Source organism: Sorex fumeus, unplaced genomic scaffold (genome assembly GCF_029834395.1).
Source record: "Sorex fumeus unplaced genomic scaffold, SorFum_2.1 ptg000041l, whole genome shotgun sequence".
NCBI lineage: Eukaryota > Metazoa > Chordata > Mammalia > Eulipotyphla > Soricidae > Sorex > Sorex fumeus.
In genome coordinates this window covers 3616162-3643022 of record NW_026606098.1, presented here as the reverse complement: position 1 = coordinate 3643022, position 26861 = coordinate 3616162, and the positions used below count along the sequence as shown (strand labels likewise).

At 50.1% G+C, this 26861-nt stretch overlaps 1 protein-coding gene across 3 annotated transcripts in view; it reads left to right on the top strand.

Annotated features, from left to right (window-relative positions):
* DSCAM (DS cell adhesion molecule) overlaps nucleotides 1–26861 on the top strand; it is a 647956-nt gene that overhangs the window by 519503 nt on the left and 101592 nt on the right. For 2 of the 3 annotated variants that reach the window (XM_056119325.1, XM_056119326.1), the window contains exons 12-16: nucleotides 7517–7713; nucleotides 9017–9113; nucleotides 9663–9791; nucleotides 13980–14147; nucleotides 21895–21965. In XM_056119325.1, coding sequence (XP_055975300.1) covers nucleotides 7517–7713; nucleotides 9017–9113; nucleotides 9663–9791; nucleotides 13980–14147; nucleotides 21895–21965 — 662 coding nt within the window. The remainder of the gene's footprint in view (nucleotides 1–7516; nucleotides 7714–9016; nucleotides 9114–9662; nucleotides 9792–13979; nucleotides 14148–21894; nucleotides 21966–26861) is intronic. The other variant, XM_056119327.1, reaches the window with a different exon arrangement.

Below are 26861 nucleotides of genomic sequence, written 5' to 3'. Positions count from 1 at the left end.
CACTGCCACAAGCTATCTCTGAGTACAGAGCCGGGAGTAAGCCCTGAGCACCCCAGAGGTAGCCCCCAGATGGAACAAATTCCTTGCTTGTAGTTGTCCTATTGAAGTTTTCTATTTATTCCTGCTTCACCTTGGTGAAACATTTAATAAGTATCCATTTTTTCTATATTCTCCAACTTAATGATACATAGTTGCGCGCACTGGCCCAGCCAAGCTGGGTTCAATTCCTCCGCCCCTCTAGGAGAGCCCAGCAAGCTACCGAGAGTATCTCTCCGGCATGGCAAAGCCTGGCAAGCTACCCGTGAAGTACTCAATATGCCAAACACAGTAATAATTGTCACAATGGAGACATTACTGGGCCCGCTCTAGCAAATCAATGAACAATGGGAGGACAGTGCTACAGTGCTACAGTTGTTCATGAGTCTCTTATTTTCCTTTCTGTTTCCTTGGTATCTATTATAATGCCTCCCTTCTGATTGCTGATCCTGTTTGTTAAAGGTTTGCAAGTGAATAAAGTTTTCCTCTCCTTTATTCACATGCAAAGCTAAGTGTCTATCAGCCTTCTTCATCCTTTCAAAGAACCAGTCCTTGATTTCATTGAACTTTTCTAAAAAAAATTTTTTTTTAATGAATCACTGAGGTACAGTTACAGACTTACAAACTTTTGTGATTATGTTTCAATCAAACAATGATCGAGTACCCATCCCTCCACCCATACCCATTCTCTACTACCAACGTTCCCATTGTCCCTCCCACCACCCCCACCCCTTTCCACCCCCTTCCTCTGTGACAGGCACATTCCCTCTTACTCTCTCTGTCCTTTTGGGTGTTATGGTTTGCAATATAGGTACTAAGCAGCCATCATGTTTGGTCCATAGTCACTTTCAGCACACATCTACCATCCCGAGTTATCCTTCCAACCATCACTTACTTAATGGTCTCTTCTCTATCCCAACTGGCTTTTCCCCCAGCACATGAGATCAGCTTCCAAGCTGTGGAATGATCCTTCTGGCCTTATCCTACCATCCTTAGGTATTATTCTCCTATTATGTTACTTTATATTCCACAAATGAGTGCAGTCATTCTATGTCTGTCCCTCTTTTTCTCTGACTTATTTCACTTAGCATGATACTCTCCATGTTGTTCCACTTATATGCAAATTTCATAGTTTCATCTTTTCTAACAGCTGCATAGTATTCCATTGTCCAGCCTTTTGGGAAAACAATATCGATGTTTCTCAAAAAACTAGAAATTAAGTTCCATTTGACCCAGCAATACCACTTCTGGGAATGTATTCCAGAGATGCAGGAAAAAAAGTACAGTAGAAATGACATCTGCACTTGCATGTTTATTGCAGCACTATTTACAATAGCCAGAATCTGGAAAAACCCGACTGCCCGAGAATAGATGACTTGTTAAAGAAACTTTGGTATATCTACTCATTGAACTTTTGTATTATCAATTTGGTTTCTGTTTTGTTTCTTTGCATTCCAATTTTTATTATTTTATTCTCACTACTGATTTTAGTTTTTTTATTTCATTCTTCTAATTCCTTAATATGTGCATTAGATTGTTTATTTGAGCTTTCTCTTATTTTCTGATATGTTTATATTTCCTGATATAAGTCTTATTTCCTCATATAAGTATATATTGCTTTGCACTTCCCTCTCAGTACAGCTTTGGCTGTGTCTCATATGTCCCGACAGCTTATGTCTTCATTCTCATTTTGTTTTTGTTTCAGGCTACACAGACTCAGCAGTGCTTGGGGTTAACCCCTGCCCTGTACTTTGGGATCACTTCAAGCAATGCAGGGGACAAAGCAAGCCCATTAAGCCCAGTGCTTAAAAGCATATTTCCAGTTTGTTGAAATATTTGTCCCTTCATTTTAATTTTTTTTCTGGGAATCTTTATTTCCTCTTGGATTTCCTCCTTGGCCCAATAGTTATTTAATATAATGTAATTCAGTCTTCAAATGTCTGTATTTCCTACATTAGCTTTTTGTGGTTGATTTCTAGTCTTCTTCTATTGAAACATAAAGGTACTTGATATGATTTCAATCTTCATGACTTTATTAACACTTGTTAACCCTCCCAGCATATAGTCCATTATTAAAAATTCTTCATGGGCACTGGAGAAGAATGTGTGTCACCTTGGGGAGAGAGTGGAACACCCTATAAACGTCACCTGTGCCCAGTTCTCCTAACTCCTTACTTAAGGCCTTTGTTTCCTCGCTGATACACTGTGTTGTTAGTCTACTCAGTGGTGAGAGTAGGTGTTCAAGTTAGAGCTAGAGCAATAGCACAGCAAGTAGGGCATTTGCCTTGCACGCAGCCAACTCGGGTTCAATTCCCAGCATCCCATATGGTCCCCGGAGCACTGCCAGGGATAATTCTTGAGTGCAGAGCCAGAGTAACCCCTGAGCATTGCCAGGTGTAACCCAAAAAGCAAAAAAAAAAAGTCTTCCACTACGCGCTCTTGTGCCTCTTTATGAATCTGCTAATATTTGCTATATATATATATATATATATATATATATATTTCTGTTGCTCTTCCTCAGTATAAATATGTTAATATGTGTTGTCATCTTTATATATGGATCCCTAATCATCAGTGTCCATCTCTGTTTCATGACTACTGTAGTCTGAAATCTATCTTGTCTCACGCAATGATGGCTGTCACTGCATTTTTTTAGTCTATGATTTGATTGTATGATTGTTTTTCAACCTTTTACTTTCAGCCTATGTTTATCATTGACATTCAAGTGGGTCTCCTGTAAACAGAAGACTGTTAGATTTTTCTTTCTTATCTGTCCCTTTGGTTGGTTAGATCAAGTCACTGGTGCTTAGTAAGAATGTTGATATAAAGTCATCTGTTGTCATTTTTCTACATGGATTCTGGGTATTTTTTCAATAGGTCTTTGTTCTTTTCTTTTCTCCTCATACTTAGATTCAGCCTTTTGTGTAGAGAGCAGGTCTCATTTGCGTCTTATTGTTTATTTCCTCTGAGTAATTTTGTGGTGAGGTTGCAGTGAAGTTTAAATCTTAAGTTTAAATCTTATATCCCATTTTAAATTTAAATCAGTGAATCTTCTGGTGCATTCTCAGACCCACTATTACTCTGCTTCTTTTACACATTTTATGTTTCCTAAGAACTTCCCAGGAGCATTTGCTTTCCTCTTTATAGCTAACCCCATAGTGTTTCCTGCAAAGTCAGTTTATTGGCCATGAATTTTCTTAACTATTGATTGTCTGCAAGCTTTGCTTGCTTATGGGAGTTACACCCAGCAGTTATCAAGGGTCCCAGGGACACTCCCTGCTTGCCTACATGTGTGACCTGGTGCTAAGGGGTTCCAGGTTCTAAGCTGAAGTCTGACATTCTGATGCATGGTCCTAGGAGCTACTTGGGGATCTTGGTAGTACATGGGGCCACAAAAACCACATCCTGCAATGTTCCAAGGCCACCCAGAGTTGTTCCTCGTGGTGCTTGGTGCTCAGAGGGCTGTGAGTTGGCAGGGATTGAACTCGAGGCCTCACACGTACTAAGCATATGTTGAGCTATCTCCATGGGCCCCTCAAAAGCTTTGTAACATTCCTTCAAATCAGGTGATGAACTACCTTGTGGGAGGTCTTTTCCAATCAACATTCTGACCACTGGAGTTTCAGCTGATAAATATCCTGTGTCGCCTTGTATGTAATCATTTGATTTTCTCTTGTTGCTTTTGTGATTCTTTCTATATATTTGAATTTTGTCCTATTAGTTGTGATGCATCTTATTGTGTGAATAACTAATGTGGGCTTATTTGCTTTCAAACTGAGCTCTCTGAATGTGGGCATCTGTCTTTTTCTTCAGTTTAGGAAAGTTCTTGACTATTATTTCCTCAAATAAACCCTGTTTTCTCTTTCTATTTCTGTAAACCTTATGATGCAAAAGTTTTCTTCTTTTTCTGTGATAGTCTCTTTTGTAAATTTCATAAATTTTCTACATTCTTATATTAGTATTTTCTTTTTTTTTCTTTACATGGTTTCCTCTCCCTTATTCCTAGTGGCAGATACTGTCCTCTACCTTATTCTTGGGCTCACTGATTTAATCTTGGTTTTTATTGATTCCCTCAATTGCATTTTTTAGTTTTAATCCTGTATTCTTCAGATCAATGACTATTCTTCTAATTTTCCCCATACTTTATCCTTGTTGAAGTTCTTTTCCACTGATTTCTTAGTTTCAATGGCATCATTGGGCCTGTGACTTTGAACTCATTATCATAGGTTTAGATAATTCTTATGTGCATGTAATTTTTCCTAGATTTTTATCCACATTAATCAGGTAATTGCCCCCATTGCTTCATTATGCCTGGTGCTATGAGAAAGCTTAGAAATTACTTCCCAGTTGCAGGGTATTGGAGAAGGGGTTCCTTTGTCTTTAGCCTGTCTGGTTGCTAATCTCCTGTTCCCCAGAGAGAAGAGGCCAGCTAGTAGGATGAAGGAGGGGGCATAGGAATCAGATGGGGTCTGACATGGCTGGAAAAAAATGGTTGAGAAATACTGGCCTAGAGGCAGAGGTATCAAGACTAAAAGTGGACTCGTAGAACTAGTTTTGCTGCTTCTTGGATGCTGAAAGGACCATCTTACCAGTGATAGAAGTGCCTTTCCCTAAAATCTGGGTTCAAAGTGTTGCTTTTCCTCGTTTTCCCATTTTCTCATCCTATTCCATACAACGTTATTATTGTCACACATGTGCTGGTTGTTGGGAATCTTCTTGGTGTACTCCTGGGACCAGAGACAGCACAGTGCTTCAGGCATTTGCCTTGTATGCAGGAGACCCTAATGCCCGGGAACATATATATTACCCCCTGAGCATTGCCAGGAGTGAGCTCCAATCACAATGCCAGGAGCACCCTTTAAGCATGAGTAGGCACGGCTCAATACCCTCCTCACGCCCACACATACATACTCAAAGTGTGTTCACGTCCATGGGTGACCTGGTCTTGGACTTGCGGTTGTATAGCTGTCCTGGAAGACCCAGGAGCAGGTCATGACCCCATAGATGCCAGTCTTAGAAAGTCCCAATCCAGGTCCTCAGGGAGTACTGAGGAGAGTCCGAAGTGGTAATGAAGAATCTTTATCTCTGTTTCTACTTGATTGGTCAGTGGAGTGTTATCTTTGAAGATACTGTTAGCCTCAACATCATGGAGGGTTTTGCCGACCTTGTCTTCAATGTACCTTACGGATTTTGGCCTGATGTTGAGATCTTTAATCCATTTTGATCTGACTTTTGTGCATGGTGTTAAGTAGAGATCTAAGTCCATTTTTTTGCATGTGGTTGTCCAGTTATGCCAGCACCATTTGTTAAAGAGGCTTTCCTTGCTCCACTTCACATTTCTTGCTCCCTTATCAAAGATTAGACGTTCACACATTTGGGGTTGTGTGTACAGATATTCCACCCTGTTCCATTGGTCTGCGGCCCTGCCTTTGTTCCAGTACCATGCTGTTTTAATTAGGTAATGAAGAATGTAAGAGTGAGCTCGGCTTTAGAAATGAAGAAGGCTGTGTAACTGAAACCCAAGCACAAAAATTTGTAAGTCTACAACTGTACCTCATGGAGTTTCATTAACAATAAAAAATAAATAAATAAATAAATAAATAAAAATTTAAAAAATTTAAAAAAATAAAAGCAAGCAAATAAACAACAACAACAAAAAAGAAACGAAGAAGGATCATTCCCCACAGTGGAGAAAGGAAGTGAAAAATCTGGTGACCATCTAAAATTATTTGGGTTATCTTCTTGCCTCTTCTGTTGCTTTTTGATAACATCTTGTTCTTTTCTCATGTTTTCACAAAATATCTTCAAACATGAGCATATGGTGTTGTTATAGTTTGTCTGCTAAGGAGCATCTGCATCTTTGGATACCCGACTCAACCTGGGTAGATTGTTTCCTCCCAACTTAACACTTTGATTCTCTGAGCTCCAGCTCAGCTAAGGCTGATCTGGAGGATGTTTGTGTTTGGCCAGTTTCAGTCTTAACCCTTCAGCATAATTCAACTCTAAACCCATGTTAGGTCAGGCCACATGCTCAGGGGGGAACATTTGTCTTTGTTCATCGTTCAAAGAAAGGCAGGTTGTTTTCCCCTTGGCCACTGTCGGTTTAAACTTATTTACATTGGCCATCTACTTGCCTGAGCCTTTGGAGGAAAAGTCTATGGAGGTCTCACTTTTAACTTCCTGTCTTTCCTGACACCCAAGGACAGTAGAGACAAGGGCCAGGGATATTGCTCCATGGTTGGCAGCCTATCTCATGAGCTGGGGGAGAAGGCAGCTGGAATAGAGAAGGGATCACTAAGTCAATGATGGTTGGAGGGATCGTTCGGGATGGGAGATGTGTGCTGAAAGTAGATAAAGAGCCAAACATGATAGCTTCTCAGTATCCGTATTGCAAACCATAATGCCCAAAAGTAGAGAGCAAGATGGGGGAAATTGTCTCCCATAGAGGCATGGGAAGGATTGGAAAGTGGGGATATACTGGAGACATTGGTAGTGAAGAATGTGCACTGGTGGAGAGATGGGTTTTTGATCATTGTATGACTGCAACTTAAACATGAAAATTTTGAAACTGTATCTCACGGTGATTCAATAAAATGAAAAAAAACTTCCTATCTCTCGGGAAGACAAAGACTAATTAATCCCCATCTATCTTTGCAACTTCCACTGTGCATCCTGCCCTTGAGTTTAGTCTCAGCTCTCATAAATTTAATGGATACCTACAGAGTGTTGTTATGTGTGGCTCAGCATTTCTCCTGGTTTGTGGCACAGGAGGTGGATTTATGACCCCCGGGATACTGCTGACAAAGAGGTTTATAGGTTGGTACGAAGGTAGGGAAGCAGCACGTGAGAAACAAACCAACAAATGCCTCTGCTTTCTCAATGAGTTGGGCATGAAGCTCCCTGCCTTGAGAAAAGGAAGAATATCCCTGAGGTCTCCAAATATCCGTGAAAGTTTACAATCACTGGGGTCATAGGAACCTGGAAGAAATCTGCAGATTCCTTAGCAACAGCAAAGATCCTACCTTCATTGATGAAGGTCTTTGTGTCTGGAAGTGATAGAGAAAGAGTCTAGGAGGAAAAGCACCTCCCTTGAGGGCACCCTTTTGCAGCTAGCCTGCACCCCTGTATTCTCGAGCTGGGGCGTACATCCCAGTTCCCGACTACCCACCAAAAGAAGAACAAACATGAACAGACTCCCCCACATGGATACCTACAGGGTGTTGTTATGTCATGTTGTTACAACATGAACATGAACAGAGCCCAGTGGCCCTTTTTTCTTCAGGCTCATTCATCACTTCTCTGACACCTTCCCTCTCTTTAATAGGCAATATATTTTTTTCCAACAAGTTCTTTACACTTTAATCTCAGAGAGGCCCTCTTGCTGATTTAACTGAGTTTATTAGCAGGGGAAAGAAAAAAACAAACAAAAAAATGAGAAGGCTGATTTGCCAAATAGACCATATTCCTTTTGTGTTTCCAGTTCCTGCTATGATCACCTCCTATCCAAACACCACCCTGGCCACCCAGGGCCAGAAGAAGGAAATGAGCTGCACAGCTCATGGGGAAAAGCCCATCATAGTCCGCTGGGAGAAGGAGGACCGCATCATCAACCCTGAGATGGCCCGCTACCTGGTGTCCACCAAAGAGGTGGGCGAGGAGGTGATTTCTACCCTGCAGGTGAGTGGACGGCCTCTGAGGCTAGGATCTGACTGTGTACTCCTGTCTATCCCTTGAGTGGAAGCTAGTAGGACGAACAGGCAACCCCACTGGGATTTATTTATGAAGCACCATTTCTCTCCTCCACTCAGCTAGATTCCTCGGTAGCCTATAAAAAGAGCTCTGGATCATACATTATTAAGAGTAAAAGTGTCAGGAACACAGTGGGGACCCCAGCTGCAATGAAAATGTGAGAGTCTCCTGACAGCTGACCCTAGAGGGACGACCATGGGCCCGCTCAGACGTCCTGTAGAAGGAAAAATTGAATGAACTTTGGGACCAAAAAATACTAGGAGGAAAAGGATCCTCTAATTCTTTAGGGCAATGCCACCTAAAACAAAATTATTTCCTATAGCATCACAGAAGCTAGAAAAAAGCATCGTCTTATATTGTGGGCAGCATTGGAAGCCTTGGCACACACGTGGAGACAAAGCCTTGTGTTTGAAGCACTGGTGTTGATTCACTCCCAGGGTCCCATTCTGCGTGATGTATATGTGTGCGTGTGATGTGTGTATGTGTGCATGTGTGTATGGGTGCATGTGTATATATGTGTGTGTATGAATGTGTGTGATGTGTGTATGTATTTGTATGTATGTACATTTGTGTGTATGTGTGTGAGTTCATATGTGTATGTATGTGTGCATGTGTGCATGTGCATTTATGTGTGTATGTATGTATATGTGTATGTGTGTGATGTGTATATATGCGTATGTGTATGTATGTGTGACATGTGTATGTGTGTGATGTGTGTTTGTGTGTATTTGTGTGTTTGTGTGTATTTGTGTATATATATGTGCATTTGTGTGTATGTGCATTTATGTATGTGTGTATGTATGTGTGTATGTATGTGTGTATATATGTGTATGTGTGTATGTGTATGATGTGTGTGATGTGTGTATGTGAGTATATATATGTATGTGTGTATTTGTGTATATGTGTATTTGTGTATATGTGTCTATATGTATATGTGAGCATTTGTGAGTATGTGTGTATGTGAGTGCATGTGTGTATGTGTGCATGTGTGTATTAGTGTGTGTATATTACTGATGTGTGTATGTGTGTGTATGTGTGTATTAGTGTGTGTATGTTACTGATGTGTGTATGCATGAGTGTATGTGTGTGCGTGTGCATGTGTATGTGTGTGTGTCTATCTGTTGGAAGGAGGGGGCATGCAGTGGGAGAGGGTGCTTATAGTCCATAGCCCCAGCCTCGCTCTCTGGCTCGGCCTTCCCGAGTAAGCTGGTTCCCTTCTCTTTGTGTGTAGATTTTGCCAACTGTCAGGGAGGACTCCGGCTTCTTCTCCTGCCATGCTATCAATTCCTACGGAGAGGACCGTGGGATCATCCAGCTCACAGTGCAAGGTGAGGGGCAGCAGCCCGGGGGACCACACATCCACACACATACAGGTCCAAGCTCAGCATTTATGTGGGCTTGACCTGCCACGAGCCGTGTTCAGACTCTCGGGGGGGAAGAGTGGTCATCGGTCTGGCATCAGTGCAGAGGCTCAGGGCATCGGTAGGGGCGAGTCTGCCAAGGTGCAGCCTCCACAGGCAGGGAAGAAACCCTCCGCACTGTGTCGGCACCATGGGCTGCCCAGGGCAGGCTTCCCGACCCCCCTAGGACCCCACTGCAATGGGAGACTCAGCCTTAGGGTTCTAGATACTGTGTGAGTTCTGGATTCCTCGCTGGAAGGTGATGCTTCCTCCTTCTAGGGTTTCCTGCCACCTGCGGGGGTCCCGGCTGGGAAAAGGGGCCCCACCCGTCCCCACCGTGTGCTGCCAGTAATGCAACACTTCTGGTCAGGGACAGCTGTAGGGGTTTGGAACTGGGGTGAGCCCACGCCATGTGTCCTCCAGCCCCTGTGTCTGAGCCATGTGGCAACCTTCCCTGCTCTTCCCGTTCCCTTTCAGAGCCCCCGGACCCTCCTGAGATCGAGATCAAAGATGTGAGGGCGCGAACCATCACCCTCAGATGGACCATGGGGTTTGATGGCAACAGCCCCATCACGGGCTACGACATCGAGTGTAAAAATAAATCAGGTAAGTCCCTGGCTTCCTCCAGCTGTCTTTCCACTCTGCATAGCTTTTTAAAATTCATTTTTAGAGAGTTATTTGACGTGTAAGAATAACCTGTCCTGGAGCTGGAGCGATAGCACAGCGGGCAGGGCGTTTGCCTTGCACACGCTGATCCGGGTTCAATTCCCAGCATCCCATATGGCCCCCTGAGCACCACCAGGAGTAACTCCTGAGTCCATGAGTCAGGAGTAACCCCTGTGCATCACCGAGTGTGACCCAGAAACAAAACAAAACAAAACAAAACGAATAACCTGTCCTGTGCTTATGGGAGACCCCAAGAAGGGCTCCTTCTGCCAGCATGGGAAGGGGCTGGAAGAGCAGCAGTTTCCCATGGATGTGGCCTCTGGGGAGATGGGCACTTGCAGGGGTCAGCTCTGCCCCTTCTCTCTGAGTCTTCCAGGCCTCGGGCTTCCCTCCCTCTGCTGCTTTGACTTTCTTGCCACAGGGTGGCAGTAGCCGCTGCTGACGGGCCTGGCCACACATTATCTCCTCCCCCGCCCCCACCCTCCCATTGCCCCTCACATCCCGTTTCTGCCATTTGGGTGATGCTTTGCCTGCGTCTGACCCTGGGCTGCAGCTGTGCCTTGTGTCTGTCAGATGAGCTATGTGGTGGTGGTTTGTGCAGAGGAAGGGGAACACCTGATACCCCCTCCAGGGTGGACAGGGGACAGGTGCTGGCAATGCACAGGGACGAGGCATGGGGCACTTAGAGCTTCTCTGCAGAGTCCCTTGTTGTTTCTTCAAGGCTAATGTGCAGCTGAGACAGAGCCCATCAGAGCCATAACAATTGCATCTGTTCCAGGGGACCGTCCCCAGGCTGTCCTGAGCCCTGGTGGCCCAGGGTGTGTGAATCGAACACCCCTGCCAGGGTCTCTGATGGGGATTCTCCATCATCTGAGCAAGGGGACAGACATCAAGGTGCCCCCAGTGAGGGGGTCTCAGGGACCCAGAGGTGATCAGCACTCCCGGACACCTATGTAAGGGCCACTACAGATCCCCAGGGTCTTTGAGCTAGAGCTGCCGTGAGGGTGAAGATGCAGGGACAGACACGTCAGGGGCAGGGGACACGTCCAGGAGGGCAGGACAGGGACAGAGCAGACAGTGACAGAAGGTGACCAGGAGGAACTCAGGGTCTGCAGGTTAGGAAGACCATGCACTAAGCCAGAGAGAGGGGTCAGGGGGCACACAAGCTGCCATGGGGCCATCTGGGGGTGGCGTGCGGCTAACGTGGCAGCAGGTGTCCAGTCGTGGCAAAAGGTGGCAGCCAGCATGGCTGAGCAAGGGACACAGTCACCAGGAGGCCTAGTGCAGGAGCAGGACTCCTGAGGGAAGTGAGTCAGCCCACCCTGGTTCCAGAGAGGGCAGCAGTCGGGCTGCACTGTAGAACCCGCGGCTCTGAAGCACCTGCAGCTGTGCAGGCACACGGAGCCAAGGCGGCTCCATCTAACAGAGATGGACGAGGAGGGAGGCTCGCAACCAGCACCGGGCCACACAGACGCAGGCATGGACACACAGACACACTCACGGGCACACACGCAGACACATGCATACAGACACACACAGAGACACACACAGACACACACACGCAGACACACACAGACATACACATGAAGACATGCACACAGACACACACGTGAAGACACACATGCAGGCATACACATGCGGACACACACAGACCCACACACGCAGGCACACACATGCAGATACGCAACACAGACACACACAGACATACACGTATAGACACGCAGACGCAGAGACACACAGACACACACGCAGATGCAGGCACACACATGAAGACACACACAGACACCACACACATACAGATACACACATGCAGATACACACATGCAGACACACACATGCACACACACAGACATACACATGCAGACACACGCAGACACAGACATGCAGACACAGACATATAGACACACATGCAGACACACGCAGACACACACATGCAAACACACAGACACATACACGCAGACACATACACACAAACATACACACAGACACATGCAGACACACACACACAAACACACATGCAGACTAGACACATGTGCACAGTGGGCTCTGGTGACCCAGCACACGTGCAGGTGTATGTGAGCTACCAGGCACAGGGGGCAAAGACCCTGGCCCTCAGGAGACGGGGGCAGGGGGGAGTCAGGGGCCTCCTGTCTCTGGGGAACAAACTTTCCTCCCGCAGCACCATGTGTACTCAGGGCCAGGCTACCCCGGGGTCATTGCTGGCATCCTTCACCAGCCCTTCACATCCTCTGCACCCTGCTCTGAGTCAGGAGCCACAGGCCCTCAGGGCGAGGACCCCTACACACCAGGCTGGGAGTCACCTCCTTGCATCCCACAGTGACCCCTGAGTCCCACCCCAGGCCACTCTCCCTGCCCCTAGCAGGTGCCCGTGATGCCCAGGGCACCTCTCCAGGGCCTCTGCCCTGTGCTCAGGAGGAGACACCCCCGGCCGGGCACCTCCTGGTCTCAGAAAGTTCCAGCAAGTGCAGACAAGCATTCCCCAGCCAGCTGTGCCTAAGGATCCCCAATCAGCCCTTGGCCCACCCTCGTGGCCAGGCCCGCTGGTGCCCAGGCCACTCTTCCTGCCCACCGTGTGCTGTGACACTGGAGGTGTCTGGAGCAGGGGCTGTGCCGCAAGGAGCTGGGGAAGAGGCCCATTGTCTTCATCTGCCTCCAGCCCAGTTCTTGGTTCCCAGGTGGACCAGGGCTCGGACTGGACGTCAGTTCTTCAGCCCGATGGAGAGGGGTGGGGTGCACTTTCCTCCTCCCTTCCCCTCCTGTGCCCACACACACACAACCCCGAGCCTGGAGCTGTTCATGGCAGAGAGGCAGCTCTGTAGGAAGGACATCCAGCCTCAGGCTCAGGCTCCATCTGGGAGGCTTCTTGCCTTCCCGCATGGCCTCTCTGCTCACCTGCAGTCCGTGTATTCGGGGATGCTGAGCTGGGCGCTGGGTGATAGGGGCCTGGTGACAAGCACTCTGTGTCTGGGAGGAGACTTAGCAAACCCGGCAGACAGGCTGGTGTCTGCCACCCCAACCTAGGGGTGGGGGTGATACCCCCAAGGGAATAGGGTGGCACTCCCTAGGGAATAGTTCCCATGACATTCCTACGAAGAGGGTGGTGAGCACTTAGGGGGTGCCGGGAGAAGGGGAAAAGGGGCCTTCCTCATCCTCTACCTACCATCCTCCATTCTGGTGACCTCCACAACCCACCCACCCATCTTCCCTTGCCTACCGGGCCCCATCAGCAGTGGGCCAGGCCCAGAGGTGGCCAGAGCGCCAGAACCAGGAGGTTCGAGCCACAGCCCGGGCTCAGCAAATGACCCTCACAGCAGCTGTGTGCTCTGTGAAAATCAGCTGTGCCAGGAATAGTGTTGGAATGCTGATTCCTGCTAGGGCGAGGCTGGGTTTTGTTTGGTGATTTTGTTTCTCAGTTTGGGGTTTGTTCGGAGGCCACACCCAGCAGTGCTCAGGGCTAACTTACTCCTTGCTCTGTGCTCAGGAACCACTCCTGGTGCGCTTGGGGGACTCCATGGGGTCTATAAGCCTGGGACTATAAACCCAGGTTATCCACATGCAAAGCAAGCACCCCTCCCTGCTGTGTAACTCTGGGCCCCTGGGCTGAAGCTGGAAGGAGGCTTGGGAAGCGGGGGTGGCCCACTCCGGCCTGTCTCAGCCTCTCCTGGATGGACAGGGTGGCGGGAGGCGTTGCTGGTTTCCAGGCGTCTTCTGGGCTGGGATTGGGTTTTCCTTCGGGTGCAGAAGTGTGAGGATCAGAATTCCTTTATATTTTTGTTAGTGGGTTCTCGGGTGGACCCTCTCTACATGGGCCTCCTCTGTGACCCTACCTGGGACCATGCATTAGCCAGTATCCCCCCCCAAATGTGGACAGCACAGCCCTCCCCTCCCGCACCCATCCTGCAGGGGCTTGACCGGGAAGCCCCCCCCACAGGGAAGCCACGGGGGGCTATACCTTCCTTCTCCCTTGATTTTGGGATGGAGGGGGTGGGACTGGAGGCATTTGTTTTCGTTTTCTTGGTTTGAATTCCTGTGTGTGAAGTTGGGAAGGCAGAGGGAAAAAAACTCACGTCTCTATCTCTTCTTTTTTGAAAAAACAAAACCCCAAAGACTCCTGGGATTCTGCTCAGAGAACCAAAGATGTTTCCCCTCAGCTGAACTCGGCCACCATCATTGATATCCACCCTTCCTCCACCTACAGCATCCGCATGTACGCCAAGAACCGGATCGGCAAGAGCGAGCCCAGCAACGAGCTCTCCATCACCGCCGACGAGGCAGGTATGTGGGGGGGTGGTACCTGGGTTTACAGGCAGCCCCCAGGATGCCCGCCCGCGGTGTGGGCACCTGCAGGTCCCAAAGGACAGTCACAGCCACAGCCTGGAAAGGGCGGGGAAGGGTCCAGCCTCCCTCCACGGCCCTTGTCTGGATCACAGAAGGTGGAGACCCCCCGCCCCGTGATGGAGGGGTCTGGGTCTAACCCCCAGCCAAGAATCAACTGCAGGCACCTGAAGAGGTTTCACTGCAAGACAGTGCTTAGGAGTCAGGTTGTCGGCCTGGACTTCCTGGAGCCCAGGTTCTTAAAGGGGCCCGGCCTTCCACATTGATTCTGATCCGATTAGTTCCTCTGGGCTGTGGAAGTCACTTTGGGCAGCTTGCCCAATGGCCACCCCTCCTGGCGCCTGATCCAGAAGGCAGAGATGTCCCGACCCTGTCCAGTGGGCCGGCTGTGGTTTCAAGCTGTGCCCTCCCAACTGGCCAGGAAACGTGCCTGCCTGCTCACCCTCCTCCTCCTCTTCCTTTTCCTCCTCCTCTTCTTCCTTCTCCTCCTCCTCTTTTTCCTCCTCTATCTTCTTTTCCTCCTCTTCTTCCTCTTCCTTATCTTCATCCTTCTCCCCCTCCCTCCTTCTCCTCCCCCTCCCTCCTCCTCTTCCTCCTCTTCTTCCTCCTCTTCCTCCTCTTCGTCCTCCTCCTCCTCCCACTGCTCTTGACTGCTCTCAGTCACCATGCCAACTATCCACAGCTGGAGTCCAGGGGAGCAGGCACTGTGCCGAGGTCAGTCCTAAGGGTCCCAAGGGTAGTAGCTGGGCATCTCTGGATCCCTGCACTGAGTTAAGATCACCCTGAGCACCAGCTGTTGGCCCTGCAAGGCCTCGCTGGCTCTTCCACACATGTAGGAAAGGCCCAGGCAGAGAAAAACGGCCCGGCTCTGACCGGACGAGGTTCCGGGTCAGTCGCCACGTGGGGTTGAGCAGAAGGAAGGGTGGGCAGTCCCTGGCCTTTCCCTGAGGCAGAGGCGGGGTCATCTCCCAAGCTTTGTGACTGCAGCAACAGAAGCTTCCAGAGCCTGGTCCCCAGCACCCCCCCCCCCCCAGCAGGTTTCCGGAACATACAGTGGGCTATGTCCTGGCCAGCTTCAGCCTCCTGCTGGCCACTGCTGCTTCCTGCTGCAGCCCTACCCTGCCATGGCCTCCCCCTGCGAACAGTCCCCACAAGGGTCAGCCTTCCCCTCCCTGGCCTGGGCCCATCTTGGAAGCTCAGGACAAATGTGGGATGAGAGTGAGTCGAGCTCCGGGCTGCCCAGGTGACCTGGTCCCCAGTGCCCTATTCTACGACAGAGTCCTCAGTGCCCTTCCTTCAGACAGAGGCCTGAGTGCCCTTCCACAGATGGAGACCTCAGCGCCCTTCCACAGACAGAGGCCTTAGTGCCCTTCCACAGAGGCCACAGTGCCAACCACAGACAGAGGCCCCAGTGCCCTTCCCTCAGACAGAGGCCTCAGTGCCATTCCAAGACAGAAGCCTCAGTACCCTTCCACAGACAGAGGCTCTAGTGCCCTTCCACAGAGAGAGGCCTCAGTGCCCTTCCCTCAAACAGAGGCCTCAGTGCCCTTTCCTCAGACAGAGGCCTGAGTGCCCTTCCACAGATGGAGACCTCAGCGCCCTTCCACAGAGAGACCTCAGTGCCCTTTCACATACAGAGGCCTCAGCACCCTTCCACAGAGGCCACAGTGCCAACCACAGAGGCCCCAGTGCCCTTCCCTCAGACAAGGCCTGAGTGCCCTTCCACAGATGGAGACCTCAGCGCCCTTCCACAGACAGAGGCTTTAGTGCCCTTCCACAGAGGCCACAGTGCCAACCACAGACAGAGGCCTCAGTGCCCTTCCCTCAGACAGAGACCTCAGTGCCCTTCCACATACAGAGGCCTCAGTGCCCTTCCACAGAGGCCACAGTGCCAACCACAGACAGAGACCACAGTGCCAACCACAAACAGAGGCCTCAGTGTTCTTCTACATACAGAGGCCTCAGTGCCCTTCCCTCAGACAGAGGCCACAGCACCCTTCCACAGAGGCCACAGTGCCAACTACAGACAGAGGCCCCAGTGTCTTTCCACAGACATAGGCCTTAGTGTCTTCCCTTAGACAGAGGCCTCAGCACCCTTCCCTGAGACAGAAACCTCGGTGCTCTTCCCGCAGACAGAGATCTCAGCACCCTTCCAAGACAGAGGCCTCAGTGCCCTTCCACAGACAGAAGCCTCAGTGCCCTTCCACAGATAGAGAGCGCAGTGTCCTTCCACAGATAGAGGCTTCAGTGTCCTTCCCTCAGACAGAGGCCTCAGTGCCCCTACCAGCCCCTCAGACCAAGTTCTGCAGGGCAAGGAGCCAGGCTCAGCCTTTGGGTTTGTTCCTAGAGGTCAGCATGTAGCTTCCTGTCACGTCTTCTCTCACACAGTGGGATGCAGAGGTGCATCCATATCACAGTCTCTCCTGCAGACCAGAGGGACCTCTCTCTCTCTGTGCCTGCTGTATTTTTGTGTGCAAGTGCATTATCATCCCCTTGACCTCAGAAAACAGCCCCCAAGCAGACATCGTCCCTTCTCAACTCCCCGGTGATCCTGTTCTCTGTCCTGAAGCCCCCATAAGAAGGAACCAAGTGAAAACAGATAATTGAAGAGGAAGCAAGACGAATCCCCAGTGACCTTGGCTAGACATTGTCCAGCGTGTTTCCCCACACTGACCCACCAAACTCGGCACCTGCTCCCAGCCCTGCCTGACAGTCATGTGTCATGCAGAGCCTGAGCAAGACTAGGGCCTGGTCTGTTTTCTTTACCAGTCTGTCCACATTCAGTGCAAGCTCCTAGAAAACTCCTGCTTGCACAGAATGGCAGAGAGAAGGAGGAAGCAGGGGAAAAGCTGAGCTGAGGGCTCTCCCGGTGGGTGACATCAGCCCTAGGGTAGGGTCCAGCTCTGTTCTAGTAGATTCCTGGGTGTTGAATTGGGGCCTCAGGAAAGGGCCTCGGGTGAGGACTGGAGGAAGGAAGTCCTCGACATGACGCAGGCAGCAGTGACCTGGGTGTAGGCGTGGAGGTGGCATCCACTGCCATCTCGAGGAAAAACCCAGGTGCCTCCCACCTGTGCCCTTGGTGGCACTTTCATTAATGGAAACCCTCTCAGGCCTCCTTGTTTCTCCTGCTTTATGCCTGAATACCATTTCTGGTTTCTCTGAAATGTTCTGGGATTACACTAGAATGTTCTAGAATGTTCTCTCCCCACCTTCTTTATTACTCTGCTTAGATGTTGCCTTCTCAAGGAATCCTCTCTGGGCCCTCTTTAAGGACCTGCCTGCTGAATACCCATCCCCTCTCATCCCCTCCATTCTAATCCATTTTTATAACCATCACCGTGTCAGGCAGCTCTGAGTTGTTCATGAGCTATGTTTGGCCTCAGAGAGAGAGAGAGAGAGAGAGAGAGAGAGAGAGAGAGAGAGGATAGGAGAGAGAAGGAAAAAGGGGAGGAGAGAGAAGGAGAGAGAGGGAGAGAGAGACAGAGAGAGACAGAGAGAGAGAGCTGGATCTGAGGCCCCTGTTTTCCACCATCAAACAAGTCCACCTTCCTCCTCCTGTTCGTCTCAGCTTCTCTGCCCAACCCTGCTCCCTCACATAGATCTACCTTGTCTTTTGTTATTCCTGTTCCCTCTTTTCTTCTATAATGTCAAGCACCTGGTAATAACATACCAATTTTCAAATTTTTTTTTATTTAGACACCATGATTTACATGGGTACTCATAGTTGGGTTTCAGGCATGCAGGATTCCAACTCCAATCCCATCTGCCATGCCAATTTCCCTCTGACAATGTCCCCACTTACCCTCCCAATTCCCAGCCTGCTCCTTGACAAGCACTTTTTTTAATTGAATCACTGTGAGATACAGTTACAAAGCCTTCATGTTTGAATTTCAATCATACAATGATCAAACACCCATCCATCCACCAGTGTACATTTCCCACCACCAATGTCCCCAGTATCCCTTGTCTTTCCCACCCTCCCCCTGCCTCCATGGCAGATAATTTCTCCCATACTCTCTCTCTGCTTTTGGGCATTATGGTCTGCAATACAGATGCTGAGAGGTCATCATGTTCGGTCCTTTATCTACTTTCAGCACACATCTCCCATCCCACACCATTTCTCCAACCATCATTGTCTTAGTGATCCCTTCTCTATCCCAGCTGCCTTCTCCCCCAGCTCATGAAGCAGGCCTCCAACTATGGAGCAATATTCCTGGCCCTTGTCTCTACTTTCCTTGGTTGTTAGTCTCATACTGTGTTACTTTATATTCCACAAATGAGTGCAGTCATTCTATGTCTGTCCCTCTCTTTCTGACTCATTTCACTTAGATGCTTTCCTTGTCCATTCACTTATAAGCAAATTTCATGACTTCATTTTTTTTTCAAACAGCTGCATAGTATTCCATTGTATAGATGTACCATAGTTTATTTAACCAGCTGTCTGTTCTCGGGCACTTGGGTTGTTTCCGGATTCTGGCTATTGTGAACAGTGCTCCAATGAACATACAAGTTCAGATGCTATTTCTATTGTGCTTTCTTGCACACCCAGGATATATTCCCATAAATCGTATTGCTGGGTAATATAGAAATTCAATTTCTAACTTTTAGAGAAATGCCCAAATTGTTTCCCAAAAAAACTGGGCCAGCCAACGTTTCCAACAACAATGAATTAGAGTTCCTTCTCCACCCCCCCCCCCCCCTATCTACATCAACCTGGTAGTTCTTGTACTTTTTTGATGTGTGTCAGTCTCTGTGGTGTAAGATGATATCTCATTGTTGTTTTGATTTGCATCTCCCTGATGATTAGCAATGTTTAAAAAAATCTATTTTTTTCTTCTGTCCTTTGTCCATTTTGTATTTTTTGTGGAAGTTTCTGTTCATTTCCTCTTTCCATTTTTTCATGGGGTTGGAGGTATTTTCTTGTAAAGTTCTACCAGTGTCTTGTATATCCTGGATACCAACCCCTTATCTGATGGAAATTGGGTAAATAACTTTTCGCATTCCACGGGCTCTGTTTCTTTTGAGGTACAGAAGCTTCGTAGTTTGATGTAGTCCCATTTGTTTATGTTTGTTTCCACTTGCTTGGTCAGTGGTGTTTCATCCTTAAAGATGCTCTTAGCTTCGATGTCATGGGGGGTTCTGCCTACATTTTCCTCCATGTATCTTATGGACTCAGGTCTGATGTTGAGGTCTTTAATTCATTTCGATCTGACTTTTGTGCCTGACAATAAATATCTGAGTTCATTTTTTACATGTAGCTGCTCAGTTTTTCCATCACCATTTGTTGAAGAGGCTCTCCTTGCTCCACTTCACATTTCTTGTTCCTTTATCAAAGATTAAGTGATCATATATTTGAGGGTCCATGTCAGGATATTCAACTCTATACCATTGGTCTGCGGGTCAGTTTCTAGTCCAATACCATGCTATCTTAATTACTACTGCTTAGTAGTAGAGTTTGAAGTTGGGGAAGGTGATGTCTCCCATCTTCTTCTCCCCAAGGATTGCATTAGCTATTTATGGGAGTTTATTGTTCCATATGAATTTCAGGAGTGTTTTTCCTATTTCTTTGAAAAGGGTCATGGTTATCCTTATAGAGACTGCATTGAGTCTGTATACAGCTTTGGGGAGTGTTGCCATTTTGACAATGTTAATTCTCCTGATCCACGAGCAGGAGATACGTCTCCATTTCCTAGTGTCCTCTTTTATTTCTTGTAGTAGTAGTATTTTGTAGTTTTCTTTGCACAGGCTCCTAACCTGTACAAAGGTGAAGAAACTTTAGCTAAGCTGATTCCAAGGTACTCGATTTTCTGAGGCACTATTGTGAACAGGATTGTTTTTTTTTAATCTCTTTCATCTCTTTCATTATTTGTATATAGGAAAGTCATGGACTTTTGGGTGTTGATTTTGTGATATGATAGACATATATTTGTTTGGTAGTTTGAGTTTCTGCTTTCAGTTTTGTTGGTTCTATGGTTTCAATATATGATTAAACAAAACCTCTTTACCACCAGAGTATTTGAAGGCCTTGTACCTATCCCTGTTTCCTTCCATCTATCTCTTCTTTCATCCCCCCTACCGTTTTTCTCCTTCTTATCCTTAGCCTAGGTTCCAAGGTGTTTAGGTATCCCATTTGCATGCTTTGCTTTCCCTGGTCTTGTTCCTTATTATTCCATACAACAAAGATAAGTAAGCACATTTGATATTCATCTTTCCTCCTCTTACTTCACTCAGCATGAGACTCTCGATTTCCATCCAAGTTGCAGCAAATTGCATGAGTTTATCCTTCTTTGTGGGTGTGTAGTATTCCATTGTATATAAATGATGTGTATTTTATGGGAAACAGACACAATGAGATATCATCTCACACCAGTGAGAGTGGCACGTTCCAAAACAATCTGTGTTGGCGGGGAGGTGGTGGTGAAGGAACTCTCTCTCTCTCTCTCTCTCTCTCTCTCTCTCTCTCTCTCTCGGTGGGAATGTCCTCTGGTTCAAACCCTGTGGAAAAAAGTACGTAGATTTCTCAGAAAAGTCAAAACAGAATTACCCTGTGACCCAGCACTGTCGCTTCTGGGTACATAATCCCAGGACACAAAAACATTCATTCCAAAGATCACGTGCATTCCACTATTCATGTCATTCCTGGCTATCTCCACTTTCATTTATTGAGCCTGTGGATTTATGCCACCATAGAAAGAAACCCAAAGAAAAAATTTAAGTGGCAGCAGCCTTTGAGCCCGACACAGAGATGCTAACTCCCCAACCTGGTATGACTGATTCCCGTCTTGGTCTCTCTCTGACAGAGCAAACTGTGTTCTGAGTCCTGCAGCCCCTCACCTGGCATTTATTGGGCTGCTCCTTCATCCACAGGCCTTTCACGATCAGTTTACACTCATACCCCTGATTTCTCAGCTCTCCCCACGTGCTCCTGTAGAAACGGCCCTGGTGCCGGTCAGCGTGATGGCCACCCGTGCAGGCCCCCATCAGAGACGCCTCTAAACTTCCCTCTGGCCTCCACGTCACCCCCTGGTCCATAGCCCCGTCCTTCAGGGGGAGTAGGGAGCCTCTTGGTAGATCTCAAGACCACACCTCTACACGGCACAGCAATTTCAAATGTGTCTGGGTTGATGGTAACCGGATGAAGCTGGGTTCAGAGCTGTGTTAGGCCAGTGAGCTGCTCTCTGCCGCCCTTCTGTGTTGGCCCTGCCCCCCCCCCCCCATGGCCAGCCCTGGGGTTCCAGACGTTTACTAGAAAGAGGGGAGATCGAGCGATGTCAGGGGACAGAGGCCAGCGGGCTTCCTGCCTTCCCACCCTAATTCCTCCACATCATGGTATTGAACCAGACATCCACGGAGCCACACGTGATCACACACACACACACACACACACACACACACACACACACGCACACACACTTTCACAGTGCTGCACCACTCTGAGGAGGGCCCCAACTCCAAAAAGAGGAGGCAAGGGCAGGAAATACAGGAGCTGCTGCTCTGGTGTCTCCTACTCCAGTTCACACCGGCCCCTTCTGGAAGGCTGCAGGGGAATCACTGCCCACCCCAAAGCACTGACCCCACAATGGGGAACGCCACAGCCACACTGCGGCCACTCGCCATGGCTGCCACCTCACGACCGGCCCAGCCCCTGGGACTCCATCTCAGCTGCCTGTGGCTTTTGGTTTTGCAGCTCCTGACGGGCCCCCTCAGGAAGTCCACCTGGAGCCCATCTCGTCCCAGAGCATCAGGGTGACCTGGAAGGTAAGGGGAGCAGGCACTCCGGTGTGCCATGCGGGAGGATGTGGGCATTTGCGGGGGTAGGGCAGGGTCAGGAGGTCACTCAGCTAAGTGCCAAGACACGAACATCTTCTGAAATCTTGTTTTCTGAAAAGTCCCTAAAAAGACCCTAAGACACCCCCCACTGGCCTCCCCACCCAACAAAACCCACCGTGATGACCTTTCCAGCACTTTCTACGGCTGTCGCCAGTGGGCCGGTGGGCAATCTCCTTGTTCCCTGAAGCTGAGCGAGGCCCAAGCTGGGCTTCCAAGAAACTGTGACGGCCCGTGGCCCACCTGCTCCCTTCCGGTCAGGCCAACCATGGCCACTGCTGAAGGCTGTCCTGGGGGCAGCCACACGGGGGCCAGACCCTCCCGGTCCTCACCATGACACTGAGTGGCAGCCTGTCCCATGGCATAGGGACAAGGTGCTGTCCCTGGGGCGTGCCCTTGGGGGAGACTGGGCTGGGAGGGAGGCAGCTGGGGTCGTGGGTACAGGCAGCTGCCCCCATGGGCAGCATGGTGTGTGGGCGCTGCTGACCACTCACTGGTGTCACTGAGGGGGAAATTTGGCTACCCCGAAGACCAGGGCGGCACTGTCAGAGGACCCACCAACAGGAAGCTGGGGTGCCCAGTGGGGGGTGCTGTCCGAGGACCTGCCCTTCCTGCAGAGTTGTCCTGTTTCTCTCCCCTGGAGCTGCTGGTCAGGCAGCACTGCTACCTGTGCCCCCCCGCCCCCCCCCCACCCCGCTGGCAGCTGTGCTCCAGCCCCGGAGAACTATGCCCGCGGGCACACGCCCTGCTCAGAGGAGTCTCATCCCCAGCTCTTCTTCCCCTGGGCACGGGCACCTCTGCCAGGCCTGGCTGCTGGCCCCAAGCCTTCTGCCCCGCAGGCCTCCCTCAAGGAAGCTGTGCAGAGCTCCTGTTTCATATGAGCTGGGCTTCATGTTTCATATGAGCTGGGCTTCACTGCCTCTCTTGCTCTGTGACAGCACAGTGACATCCCCAGACCCGGGGACCTGCCCTCGGTTTTGTCAGGGGTTCCAGAGAATTGGGGGTATCTCATTCAGTAGGTTACCAGTGGCTGGGATTCACTGATGCATGAATGAAGGAGGTAGTGAATGAATGAGTGTCCTTGTGAGCGGGGAGTGATGTAGTTAAAGTGCTTCCATCATCCCACTGTGACATCAGAAGCTGCTGTGGAAGGGCTGGAATGTGGCTGAGAGGGTACGGGCTGTACCTCACACGTACGAGTTCTGGGTTCAATCCCTGGCACAGGAAAGGGAAGGGGAAAGGGGAGGGGAGGGAGAGGGTGAAGGAGGAAGGGGAGGAGGAAGGAAGGAAGGAAGGAAGGAAGGAAGGAAGGAAGGAAGGAAGGAAGGAGGGAAGGAAGGACGGAGGGAGGGAGAGAAGGAGGGAGGGAGGAAGGAAGGAGGGAGGGAGGGAGGGAGGAAAGGAAGGACGGAGGGAGGGAGAGAAGGAGGAGGGAGGGAGGGAGAGAAGGAGGAGGGAGGGAGGAAGGAAGGAAGGAAGGAAGGAGGGAGGGAGGGAAGAAGGGAGAGAGGGAAGGAAGGAAGGAAGGAAGGAAGGAAGGAAGGAAGGAAGGAGAGAAGGAAGGAAGGAAAGGGAGGGAGGGAAGGAAGGAAGGAAGGAAGGAAGGAAGGAAGGAGGGAGGGAGGGAAGGAAGGAGGGAAGGAAGGAGGGAGGGAGGGAAGGAGGGAGGGAGGGAGGGGGAGGGAAGGAGGGAGGGAGGGAAGAAGGAAGGAAGGAAGGAAGGAAGGAAGGAAGGAAGGAAGGAAGGAAGGAGAGAGGAAGGGAAGGAGGAAGGCAATGCTTCCATGGAGAAGGGACCGCAGCAATTCTTCTCCCCAAACCCCAGTCTGAAGACAGCGATGCATGCAGGCTGCAGTGACCAACCCCAGAGCACAGTGGGTTCCCCCATGTCAGCGTAGCAGACAGACCCACCTTCTGATCCATCTGACGGATGGCTGTGACAATGGTAGCTTTGGCCCAATACCCTCGAGCATTCCTCAAAGGAAGTGACATCTACACATCCTGCTGAACAGAAGCCCCCAGAAGAAACCAAGCCTGCTCCATCTCCAACCATCTTGGGAGGGAGGGAGGGAAAGGGGGCTGAGAGAGTTTGGCAGTTTCCAGCCCTGGAAAGACATTAACCAGAGCTTTACCAGGAGCTCCAAAGCGGGCACAGAAGCTCCTAAAGAAAAGACAAGTGGGGCCAGAGAGATAGCACAGCAGGTAGGGCATTTGCCTTGCATGCAGCCGACCCTGGTTCAATTCCCAGCATCCCATAGGGTCCCTGAGTGCCAGGAGTAATTCCTGAGTGAGTGCAGAGCCAGGAGGAACCCCTGAGCATCACCAGGGGGGTGACCCCCCAAAAAAATACACGTAAGAGAAAGGATAGTGGAGTTCATTTTCTAGCTCTTGTGTCTACCTTTTGAAGAACTAACAGTTTTGCTTAAGAAAACTCAATACAGTATATGTTTTTTTTCTGGGATTATTCAAAATCATAAAGAACCATAAAGCTGCCGAAGACGGGTAACCGTCTCTCTGACTGAGAGTGAGAAAGTGCTCAAGTCATGGAGGTCATAACATTGCAGCTTTAGTCAGTGTCCCAGGTGCCTGCAGAAGCAGCCTCCGTCCAGGCACCTGTCCTTCCCTTCCCGCCCATTCTCATGGTCGCCGGGCCCAGCAGCCCTAACCAAGCCAAGGGCGGTTGAGAGCCTTCCTCTTTGCCCGGCTCTCATGGTAAAGCCTACGCAAATTCAATTTAAGGCAGGGATTCCAATGAGAGGTCTTAGTGCTACTCGCTGTCTTGAAAACTCTGAAATTTCCAGCTGCTCAACTATGGCGATGCTGAAAACAATTGTCAAGCTGATGGCTCAGAAGGAAACAAATAGGAGGATTTTTTTTTTCCACTTGGCTTCATACGCTTGGACCAGGCCTTCATCTCGAATGAGCCATCTTGTGAAGGAAACAGGAATCCTGGGAAATATGGAGACGGAGTCATTAAGGAGGGAATGAAATTGCAGTGACCAGAAGAACACTTTAAACCGGGACACCACATCGCCACAACCCCCAATCATTCCAGCCTGTCCGTCTGCCCCCACCCTAGCGTGTCCCCTGTCTTCTGTCCATCCCCACGCACTCTCCTTCCGGTGCTCCCCGTGGCCTATTCCTTCTCACTCACTGGCCCCTCCTCAGCAAGGCTGGCCCTCTTTCTGGGGACCCCCACCCAGGATACCCCTTAGGCATCATGCTCCCCCTTCAGGGGAATTCCTGCGCGGGACTCCTCCTTGGTGCTCTCGGGACAGACAGACGTTGGTCAGTTCCCAGGAGCTGCATTGGGCACCCCACTCCCCTAGCAGGCAGAGGGGGCTCCCGGCTCCAACCAGGAGACAACAGCGGGGGGCTGCAGGAAGTATACAGGCAGGAGCTCCCCACTGTCCCCCTCGACCCCCCCACCCCCGCTGCAGACCCCAGCACATTTCGACTTCCTTCCCCACAGAATGCGTCTGGGTCCGAGGGAGGCTGGATCCTGCAGCTCTCCTGCAGGTGCTGACAGCTCTGACATTTGCCGAGTCTCTTTGCTTGCAGTGGAAGGTGGTGTGTGTGTGTGTGTGTGTGTGTGTGTGTGTGTGTGTGTGTGTGTGCAAATACCCCCTGGCTGGTGGTTTCTGCAGAGATGCTTTACCCCTCGCCCCACAGGGGCGTGGCCCCTCGTGCACAGTGCTCAGACCTCAGAGAGGTCCAAGGTCTCCCAGCTGAGCTGGGCAGCCCTCTGAAAAGCAGAGCCCAGCAGCCGACACACAGATGGACCCGGAGGGCACAGCTGTTGTCATGGAGATCAAAAGAGCTTTCTGGAAGGGAGTGGGGGTGGGGAGGCGTGGGCAGGCTGGGAGGAAGGGGCCTTGGGCTGGAGGATGAAAGGAAGGGAGGTTGTTTGGGATGAAGACAATGCCAGGGCTGGAGCAAGGGGGAGATGGACCTGCAGGCACAGTCCCGAGGGGAAAGGGCGGAGCTGGGGAAGAAAGCTCTCCACGGCAGGAATGTCCTGTGCAAAGGGCGAGGGGCCACCAGCACCGGCAGTCAGGGAAGGCTCAGGGGCACCTCCCTGCTAGATTCAGGGGGAGCAAGATCTTCCCCCCCCCCCCCCACGGTCTTTTTCCCCCTCTCTTCCCATCCTGAGCCTTCCCTGACTCTGAGCACCAGAGGGCAGGCGAGATTCGCTCTCTGTGTGATGCTCGGGAGATAGTTCTGGAACAGGGCCAGCTGAAGCACTATGCAGGGCTGCCGGAATGAGCAAATTCTCTGGCATCTGCTTAAAAAGAAAAGGTTGCCCTTGCCCCAACAAGCCTTCTTCTCGGGCTTTTCTCCCGTGTTGGGCTGAGACCTGGAGCTGCATCACCCCAGACTTCGTCCCTGGGTTCCACCAGGTACACAGTCCCTGCTCTGCCAGAGACCGCCTGGGAGGGAGCGTGCTTCACTGGTCCTGGTGCTCCCAGGACTCCTCCTCTCCCCAGGAGCCTAGGTCTTCCCCCTCCCCTCTCCTACAGCTGAGCCCACGCTGCCCTCCACGGGTGTGTCCTGCACTTGCGGGGCCGGGGGGCTGGGGGGGACTCAAAATCATCCACAGGAAACTGCATTGATTCCTGAGCTCGTCGGTTCTGGGGGAGAGGCTGAGAGATCTGTAGGCAAAGCTGAGTAAGAAAGCCCATCCCATTAATGCCGGTTGAAATAAACCCTTTGAATAAAACAGCAATCCACTTCTGGGAGGCAAATCCAAGGAATACACTTAAAAATGGAGGAAAGGGGGCTGGAATGACCGCCGTAGGAAGGGCGCTTGCCTTGCAAACAGCTGGC